This window comes from Sinocyclocheilus rhinocerous, unplaced genomic scaffold (assembly GCF_001515625.1).
Source record: "Sinocyclocheilus rhinocerous isolate Xijiao unplaced genomic scaffold, SAMN03320098_v1.1 scaffold835, whole genome shotgun sequence".
Taxonomy (NCBI): Eukaryota; Metazoa; Chordata; class Actinopteri; order Cypriniformes; family Cyprinidae; genus Sinocyclocheilus; species Sinocyclocheilus rhinocerous.
This window is the reverse complement of record NW_015647431.1, coordinates 1,662,589-1,673,613: the sequence shown is the minus strand read 5'-3', so window position 1 is coordinate 1,673,613 and position 11,025 is coordinate 1,662,589. Positions and strand designations below refer to the sequence as shown.

At 32.9% G+C, this 11,025-nt stretch overlaps 1 protein-coding gene across 3 annotated transcripts in view; it reads left to right on the top strand.

Annotated features, from left to right (window-relative positions):
- LOC107709086 (receptor-type tyrosine-protein phosphatase F-like) overlaps positions 1-11,025 on the top strand; it is a 120,868-nt gene that overhangs the window by 62,756 nt on the left and 47,087 nt on the right. For all 3 annotated transcript variants that reach the window (XM_016513489.1, XM_016513488.1, XM_016513487.1), the window contains one exon: positions 2,189-2,382. In XM_016513489.1, coding sequence (XP_016368975.1) covers positions 2,189-2,382 — 194 coding nt within the window. The remainder of the gene's footprint in view (positions 1-2,188; positions 2,383-11,025) is intronic.

Sequence of the window (11,025 nt, the reverse complement as noted above, 5' to 3'; positions counted from 1 at the left end):
GCTTCATTTGAGATATTTATCTCAAATGTATGAGGGAATTTTTAAAGTGTGATTTGTAGACCTGGTAAAGTAATGGAAATGGATAAAAAAAAAAAACATTGATCTTAAGTCATTTACATTTAAAAAATTTTTTTTAAATAATATGGATTGGATGGAAATTGGGATGTAATATGGATGAAAATTGCTATTTGTCAGTAAAAAATAATAAAAACTAGAAAAGGCATGTTTATTCATTGGTAAAAAAGTGTAAACAATGAAGAACGTTGAGTTGTTGTGATTATGAAATTGAATGATGATGCTTATTTAGAATAATTATATTAATTAGAAAGATAATTCTTTTAATATATTTCTGCTCTGTAAATAAAAAGTTTGAAAATGATCAGCCCTAATTAAAATACACAGAGTTTCAAAAGAGTAATGAGAGGAATTGAACATAAATGCTAGTGTGATAGAGTCGATTACTCACCTGGTCTGTGTAAAGTCAGATGCAATTTTTCAACAATGTCAAGAATACGTAAGGCCAGTAAACCAGCGAACTTTCACATGAAACGTGCAAGACTGAATTATTCATTTAGCTTTCAACTCCCTGCAACGCTGGCCTAGTTTACTCCATTGGAAGTTCAAATCTTTTCCCCAAATTTGTGTCTGTGGTAATTGACATTATGCTGCAAAGGGTGTCGATTGAGCTGAACTTGTATTAAACTTGCACAAACATGCTGTTAAAATTGACCGTGTCAATGCTTCCGTTCCAGCTCGGGTCACACATCTGCAGAAGTGCACTATAGTTTTGTTTATCTGTTTTCAGGCATTGACTTTTTTCTCGTCTGAAGGTCAAGGCTGAATTCCAGCCAGCGCCAAGCACATTTATACAGTTAAATGACTCCAATTAAGCGCAGCCTGTTTTGCTGACGTTCAGCACTCGAGCCTCCATAGATCTTCTGCGCTCTGAGCTGTTACTTCTGGGATGGGAGAGGCTGTTCTCTATCTGGTTATTAATCTCTTAATGCTGTGCTTTTTAACCTTCACTCCTGTCTTCCCTCCCTTCACTGCCTCCTCTATTGACTATCAATTGACTGTCATTAACATCTACTGAACTGCTGCTCTTTTGCACTCATGTCAGCCCAAACTCCAGAGGGAGCTGAGCTGGCCCGGAGCGTTATGTGGGTTTGGTGAAGCCTGTCTCCCAGGCTCTCAATGCAACACATTTGTATTTGTGAAATGTATGTCAAAAGGATAGTTCACCCTTATGTAATTTTAAACCTGAATGACATATATATTTACACTGATTTTTTCCATGCAATTAAAGTTTATGGTGACCACCAAGGTCTAAAAAGGCACAAAAATTGTAATTATTATTTTTATTTATTGTTATTATTTTTAATGAACAAAAAGCTGGTATTTCAGTCTAAATTATTTCATGAGAGCTTTCATGATGCATTTATTTTTGGAGTGTGAATATTCTTCAAAACAAAGAAAGAAAGTCATACAGATTTGGTGCGACATTGGTCTTACTGCTGAATGCTCTTTTTTGGGTGAACTATCCCTTTAATTTTTGCAGGCTTTTGTGTATTTGAGAAATGTAATGTCTAAAGTGAATTATAGAGGCTAGATAACTGCATACCTAGTTTATTATTATTATTAATATTATTTCATTTTATTTTTACATTTTTTATTTTATTTTACATATTATTTTTATTGTTATTATATAGATTGTATTGTTATATTGATTTACCCTTGTCCCAGAGTCAGACTTTTAATATTAATATATGACAAATTGATTGTAAAATATAATTTTAAATATTATTATATTAATAGAAATATGTATTTTATATTATTATTAAAATACCATAAATATTTTATTTTTATATGTCAACATAAATAGATTAAATTTTTTTATTTGTCCCAAGCTCAGGCTTTTAATATTAATATTTGAAAACTTAAGAAATTGCCAAAACGTAATTGCCAAAATATAATTTTTTTAACAAATATACATACTTTTTTATCATATGTTAACTTTTTGAGAAATATAATGTCTAAAGTGAATTACAGAGAGCAGATTTTTAGCAGTACTAAAAAGTTGTTCAAATGTGTTGGCTGTAGCCTGGGAGCAGGTTTGTACCTTTAAATGACCTGAGTGTGTTGTGAGTGTGTGATTGAGCTCTAAACGATTCTTCTCTCCCTCCCACAGTGCCTGGCGCCCCTCCACGCAGGGTTGAGGTGGACAATGTGAACTCCACGGCCCTGCGGGTGTCCTGGAAGCCTCCTCTGCAGCAGAAGCAGCACGGACAAATCCGCGGCTACCAGGTGGTTTACTCACGGCTGGAGAACGGAGAGCCGCGCGGACAGCCCATCATACTGGACGTGGCCTTGCCCGAGGCACAGGTACTCACATAGAAAATAGAAAATGTGCAACCAAGTCACATTGTATATGGATCCCCAAATTTTGACAAAACATTTATTTCGGTCCTCATACACAATTGTCCATAATAAATATACTAAATTTTGCATATTAACCTAAAAAGGTGTAGGGTGAGTAAGTTTATTTTACCTACACTTTTTCCCTTTTTTCATTCTAATAGGTAAGACTTTACATTAGTAATGCATTAACTATTAATGAGCAATACATTTGTTACAGTATCTATTAATCTTTGTTAAAATGAGTTAATGCAATTACAACTACTCGTTGTTAGTTCATTTTGGCTCAAATTTTTGATTTTAATAATGTATTACAAATTTTACAATCAACATTAAGATTGATAAATTCTTTAGTTAATGCAGTTAACTAATGTTAACAAATGAACCTTATTGTAAACTAAAGTGTTACCTTCATCTACTAAGTTTAATCTATTCAAAAGATAAAAATCAAAATCAAAACAGTCACTTTAGACTGTCATATATAACTGAAAAATACACTTTTCATACATTAATACTACTGTTTCAAGTATTACATATACAAATTATTAATTGTTTTTGATTAATATATTTGTTTATCACCTTATATTAAAATTGTTTTATTAATTTGCAAAGTGAACTACACATTCTTCATTTTTGTCACAGTTTTCCCACATTTTGACCTCTTTGATAGATATACATCTTTTTGATATATTTGTCCTTTCTCAATATAAAGTTCCTATTGACTCATTCCAACTGAATACATTTGTGCTGTATATATTTTAAATTGATGCATTTCAACCACCAACCACATTTTACTGCATGCAATTTGATACATAAAATATTACTGAATACATCAAATGTTAGTAGTCATCTCAATCCGACCAAAATCAGACAAAAGTGAAGTCAGAGAACAAGTGGGAAGAGTTTTATTCATAAGAGTGTAATTCCAGCTTGCAGAGGGATGATCTGAACTCACCGAGTGTTATTCAAATGAAGTTAATATTAATATATATGTATTTGAGAGCAATTGGTTTTTGATGAAATGGATCAGGAGCTGTAGTGGTGCTGTAATCCTTGCTGAGTATTAATGGGAGAGAGCAGCCGGCCGTGGAGAGCTGCTGTAGGATTGTTATTCAGCGTTTAGCCTGCAGGAGCACGCCAACTCTCTGACTACTTTAGTGTGTGTGTGTGACAAGGAATTACACCGCATGCATGACTTGCAGCATGTGTGATGCTAAGAGACCTGTGCCTCATAAATGTCAGAACTCAAGGAACAGAACGAGATGCATGTCAAACTGCAGAAAAGTTCAGATGCGTCCTCGAAGGATCTGCCTCGTTCCCGTTGGCTGCCCTCGGTGATGTGTTCATCTCTGCTCTTTTTCTCTGAAGGGTGGAGAACCTCGTCTGCTGCTCACACACGCTTATTTTGGGTTTTCTTTCTCCCTCGCAGCAGATAAACTCACACATCTTTTTCCATTCGTCAGCTGCATTCCTGTCTTATCTGTGTGGAGACGAGGAGTCTTGAGCAAGATTCTTGCATCTCTGCACATTTGTTATTATTATCAGATAAACACGTTCACTCATGCAGACTTAAAGTCATTAGTCGTCATACATGGACATCTATTTGTCACACTAACTTGACAGTTTGCGTAAATACATTTACACATCAGTCACGCAGTAGAAACTTATTGCAAGTTGACTGCTAATCTCAATTCACTTTCAGTTTAGTCAGCTTTATTAGCATGACAAAAATATTTTTGTTGGCAAAATAAAATAACAATAACAATAGTACAAATGATGTAAACAATTATTATTATTATTATTATTATTATTATTATTATTGTTATCTTGGATAAGAGATTTCCAAGTTCTTTTACTTACATAACTTTACATAACAATTTATTTAAAATTTTTTTTTTTTTACACTGTTTAGATGGCTGTCATGTATAGACATCATTGTTTTACTATTTAATCTTAAAATGTGAGAATTCATTATACAAACATTAATTAATTCATTTATAAAGCACATTTAAAAACAACCATGGGTTGACCAAAGTGCTGTACATAAAATTACCTTAAGGGCATTAAAAGACAAATAAATGAATAAACAAATTAATTAACAAACAATGCTATAAAACATTTGACTCAAACATTTGGCAATTAAAAAAAATATATATATATTTTTTAAGCCATCGTCACCTGCCAAATAAATAAGATTTAAGCATAGATTGGAAAACAGAAAGAGAAGGCACTATATTCATATGCATTTATATCATTTTGTATTAATATAATCTGTTTATGTCATAGTTTTGCCACTAATTAATTTTTTCAAAGGTTAGTGTTCTTGGCTACCAAGAAAAAAACAGTTACAGTGAAAAGCATGTGATGTGTGAAAAAAATGTATAAAAATAAAAATACAATATTTTTGCTGTGCGTAGTTTCCAATTAAACTATAAATCTTTCAAATTATGCAAAAGTGGGGAAATAATATTTAATTGTGTATTTAGATATACGATAAAATACTGGTTATGATGCTTTAAATGCTATTAAATACAATACATAATTTGAGACATGGTGGAAATCACATTTTGAAATGTGAGAGAATTTCTAAGAGTCTACAAGTTCAGAAGTGCCCATCATTGAATAAATATTGTGAAATAAACTAAAGTAGAAGAAGCAGTTTTATTTATATAGCGCCTTTCCATAGCTCAAGGTCACTTTTCATAGTGCTATACAAAACATTTGCACACCCACATACACAATACAAACACATAAGGCCACATATAGCCACATTATCCAAAATACATATTAAAAAAAAGGTCAGACAGGTATGGAGGCGCAAGACCATTTAATGCCTTATACGTTAGAAGTAATATCTTAAAGTGAATACGTGATGCCACAGGTAGCCAGTGAAGATCATGCAGTAGAGGAGTAATGTGAGCAGAACGCCTGGTGGAGGTGAGAACTCTTGCTGCTGAGTTTTGAACATACTGTAACCTTGCAATAAGTTTTTTAGGCAGACCAAGAAATAGAGCATTGCAATAATCCAGACGTGATGTGATTAATGCATGAATTAAGATTTCAGCATCAGCTAGAGTTAGAGAAGATTGAAGACGTGCAATATTACAAAGATGGAATAAAAGAGGTTTTAACAACAGAATAAATATGAGAGGCAAAAGATAGAGATGAGTCCAATAAGACACCAAGATTACGGGCAGATGAAGAAGGCTTAACATGAACCCCGTCAATTTCAAAGGACAGGTCCATCCTTTTGACTGAGGTAGTAGAGCCAATCATCAATATTTCAGTTTTGTTATTATTTAGTTTAAGGAAATTCAAGGACATCCAATGCTTGATATCCCTGATACATGCAGTAAGTGAGTCAGGCAGTGATGACCTATCAGAGCTGGTGGATAGGTAAATTTGAATGTCATCAGCACAGCAATGAAATTGAAGTCCATGCATGCATATGATGTCACCAAGTGGATATACTGTATATAAATGATAAACAGAAGTGGACCAAGAACTGAACCTTGAGGTACACCCTGTGAAACTGGAGCAGTGGCAGATTTATACCCTTGTATGGTGATATAATATTTTCTATAGACTAAAGTAAGATAAAAGTTTGTGAAAACTGCAAATTTGATATAAAAGACATCCTTTGCTAAGGAAAAATGAATCAAACAATAGTTATTGTAAGTAAAGATGATAAAATCTCCATCGTCATCTCAGTATGTGTATTTCTTTTGTGTAATGAAGGCCAGCTGGGCACAGGAGCCGTTTCCATATTAGAATCGATAAGCAGCAGTTCGCTTGCTTGTTCTCTGTTCAAAAATGTTAAATGGAGCGCTTTCTGTTGTATTTGGGCCGCGGGGAGCGGAGGAGAGATGAGAGGAGATGAGTTTGGGCTGAGAGCGGCTCACTCGTACATCACTTCCATGTGTGATGGATTGAATCTGTGCAGCGTGTGCTGAATCATTTTGAGTGGCCCGTTCTGTCAGTCTCTGAGTCTGATGACTGCTCTCTCATGCCACCCAAGCATTCACATCTTTATGGCCACCATGTCCTTGTCTAAAAGATAAGAAGTGGCTCTCGGCTGTCTGTCCTGATGAAGTCTGTTATGCTCCACAGGCGTCATTTCTCATCACACTCCTAAAAACAGAGTAAAACCGCATCTGGGCTGGAGGATAGACTCAGTTTTATGACTGAAGTTGAAACACACTAAGATTGTGTTTAGCACTAATGTGACAGTCTCTTTTTATTAGCTGGCATTTTGCCTGCTCTCCCTTGACTAATTAAAACAATGAACAGAGTGATTTGAAACTTTAAGACGTCATGGGTATAAACACACTGCTACATAAAGCCTTGATTAGCTGCTGCCTCCCAGGGCTTTATGGGAGTTTATATGGCTCTAATATAGTCACTGTCCATTCTTTTTTTGACAAAAAGATTCAGCAAACAGCCCTTGTCTTATCAAGAATCATTGTTTGGCTAATTGGCTGTTTGGAGATAAAAAAAATAAAAAAAAAACAGTTATGGTATAAATTCTTCATGTTGTTGTATTGGGCTCAGTTACTGTTAACTAAAACTATTAAAATAGTTTTGTAATAAAAATTTATAATTAAATATGTATTAGAGTCATTAAAAATAAAGCTAAAATATAAAAATAAAATATAAGCTAAAATTATATAAATATTTAATATTTAATAAATTTTAGATGAAACTTAAAACTTGAATGACAATTAGAAATAAAAAATTTTAAAAAAGGAAAAAATAGATGAAACTTAAGAAAAAATGAAAATGAAAAAAAAGAAAATTGGAAATTATGAATAAAAAAAAAAACAGTTATGGTATAAATTCTTCATGTTGTTGTATTGGGCTCAGTTACTGTTAACTAAAACTATTAAAATAGTTTTGTAATAAAAATTTATAATTAAATATGTATTAGAGTCATTAAAAATAAAGCTAAAATATAAAAATAAAATATAAGCTAAAATTATATAAATATATAATATTTAATAAATTTTAGATGAAACTTAAAACTTGAATGACAATTAGAAATAAACAATTTTTAAAAAAGGAAAAAATAGATGAAACTTAAGAAAAAATGAAAATGAAAAAAAAGAAAATTGGAAATTATGAATAGTTTTATTTTAAAATTTTAAGTTGAAATAAAAATTGAAGTACTAAAATTACTAATACTGAAATGAAAATAAATTAAAGCTAAATAGAAATGTTAAAAACAAAGTAATAAAAATGACAAATGCAAATAAATTTACTAAAATTTAACTGAAAACTGACAATAAAATATTTTTATTTCAAAATTTTAAGTTTAAATAAAAATTGAAGTACTAAAATTACTAATACTGAAATGAAAATAAATTAAAGCTAAATAGAAATGTTAAAAACAAAGTAATAAAAATGACAAATGCAAATAAATTTACTAAAATTTAACTGAAAACTGACAATAAAATATTTTTATTTCAAAATTTTAAGTTTAAATAAAAAATGAAGTAAAATTACTAATACTGAAATGAAAATAAATAGAAATATAAAAAAATAAACAACTAAAATGGCAAACTCAAATGAAATAAATAAAATAAAACAAAAATAAAAGCTAATTTGAAATAAATCAATTCTATAGTAGTATATAAAAAAATACAAAATAAAAAAAACCCTGATTGGGCTCTTTTGAGAACTACTAGTGGCTAATAGAGAAACTACATGGAGTTCATGAGAAAGCCATCACACTGCAGAAGTAAAATAGCTTGTCAATCCTTTTTCATCTTGACTCTACAGTAAAATGTGTAGCACTTCACTCTGATCTTCAATAAAACAAGAGTCATCAAATGTTATTGAAATAAAATATGCCTATTTATTGAGAGGTTACAACATTACTTGACATCTCAGAGGATTATTCAAGTAAATATTAATGTTAAAGGTGTTCATCTGATTCTCATTCTATGTGGAAGGTTTTCCTGTGGTTTTAAAAGTCTTTTTGGCTCTAACTGGAAACTTGGTCTGATGGATTCAGACTGTGCATTGCTTTGTCTCTAGCGGCATTTGGAAGATGCTTATGTCGGATTTGATTCTTCCTGAAGGAAGTTCTCTCTGGATTGAGTTTCACTTTGGTACAGTACGGTGATGGGCGGCTGCTTTTTGTTTTCATACCTGAGGACCTTGAAGATCTCCTGCATGTGAGAGAGAGAGAGAGAGGAGAGCTGTGAAGCATGAGGCACGTCTCATCAGATAAGACATGCTGTCAAAGTCTGATCTATATTCTCCTTCAGCGCAGGAGAGAGTGTGCATGGTGACCCTGTGAGGGAGGCAGCGAGATCAGGAGACTGAGATAAACCCAGCCAAACACACAGAGGCTCTCCGTGTTGGTGGAGAGGAGCAATCTTTAGTAAACAGGACTATTTTTTCCACACAGGGCGGTGTAATGGCCTATATATATACTGAATAAAAGAATGGAGCATGGTGGGCAGTGCTTTTTACAGGGATTCAGTGTTTGTGTGTCAGAATAGGCAGAATTATGAGATGCAAACTCGTAATTGTGAAAGTTTATATCTTGAAATTCTGAGTTTATACTGCATCTCACAATTCTGAGAAAAAAGGATTTGCCAGAATTCAGAATTGTCATATATATAGTCGCATTTACCTTTTTAAGGCGGAAATGAGCTTCCATAGTGATTAGCTGTGTAAAGTGTGCAACAGACTGTCTCGTCTCGTAGCTGTCTCGTAGCGTGCGTTTGGCATTATTCTGAGCAAAACGACTCCCAGGAACCCAACTGTGGTGAAATGTGAGAGAGCGAGCGCTGGCATCAGGTCATGCTAATGGAAGCTTTTATCAGCTCAAAATGAAGGCTGAGACTCAAACAGAAAATGACCCTCAATGTGTACTGACTGATATAACAATTTAACAGCACAAATAGTTGGCATGGCGTCATATGAAATTAATTTCCCTCATATTTGCCCAAGCCTGAAAAGCAGTCATGTAGCGTCTTGTCCACTATGAGGAATGTCTGATATGACATTACTCGGTTCTCTTGGCTCTTATTGTGAAGAGGCATCAGTGTCAAAGCCAAATTACTGCTCATCTTCATCACAAGAGAGAGAAAAAGCACTCAAACTCCAGACATGTGGTAGCTGAAGACACTTTGCATGAATATGATACACTTTAGTGTGTCATGACATTTGTAAAACCATTAGAGGCACAAATCGCATTTTCTTTTGTGTAATCTAACATATTATTACTCTGGAGAAGTAGATTGTTTTAAAGCACTCTTGATGCTCTAGTACAAAAAAAAACAACTTTTTTTTTTTATCGTGAGACAAGAAGTGACATAATTCGGACTCTTTCTATAACTTGGCGGGATGATAAATAAATAATAAATTTTTATTGTTTTTACAATTGTCTGTCATTTTTTTGTTGACTGCATTCATCAGTCTTCCACCCCAATCAATTATTGTAAAATTTTGTTGTTGTTAAAAAGTTGTTTTTTAGTATAGAAACCGAATTCCTATTTATAAACTTAAATTGTTTACTGTATTTTCTTCCATTAATGCAGTTATACATTTCATTTAGGCTAAACTTGCAACAGTGTTGTTATTGTTTACTAAAACTATTGGAAATCATTTTAGGTAAAATAAAAGCTGAAATAAAGTACAATTTAAATATTGGATGAAAAGCTTCTTAAAATTAAATATGTTGCATTCACAACTAACTGATATAAATAAGTTTAAAATGAAGTACTACAATTACTAAAATTAAAACTAATATACAAATTATATATATATATACAGTATATATATAAATACATATAGATAAAACAAAAACCAATAAAAATGACAAACACACAAAACAAAATTAATGAAACTTAAAATTAAAGAGCTAATTTAAAATATTAATAAATAGTATATAAGTAATAATAAAATAAAACAGATTTGCAACCCTGTTACAGATGCTGGTGTTTTATTTTGTTTTATTTTATACATTTGTGTGTTAATTTTTGATGTTTAAACTTTGTTGAAAAGAGAAAAAAAAAATTTTGGAAGAAGAATTGAAAGCGTTATTTTGTTCTCTGCCTGAAACAATTTTGAGCGATGTCATGAACAAACTCTCATATGTATCTCAGCAATTTCTCATCTCACAGCTGGTAAATGTATGGCATCCAAACTTTGAAAGATGTCACCCAAAATCTATAAAATGAGGTGCAGAGCTGGAGACACACATTCGTGTTTGACGAGCAGTTCGTGCCATCAACGTTGAACCGCTTCTTTTATCTTGCTTTAGCTTTCTCATCCCTCTGTGTTTTTATATTCGCTGTTTTATGATTGTTTAATGCATTTTCAAAGAGTCTGAAGGCGCTGTGTATTTTATTTGCTGTTAGTCAGCAATGTTATGGAGCAGAATATAAATCCCTCCATCAGCGGTGAGATGGCAGCGCTTCATGTGCATCTGGGGGAAGACAAAGTGTCGACTGAATATGCAGCTGCCATATTAAGAGGAGAAATCACCCTGCTGCCCTCAGACGTGTGCAGGAAGTGAGGCTTTGACTGGCAGACAGTGGGCTCTTTGAGCCATGTGTGTGTGTGTGTGTGTGTGTGTGCGTGCTTGCGTGCTCGTGT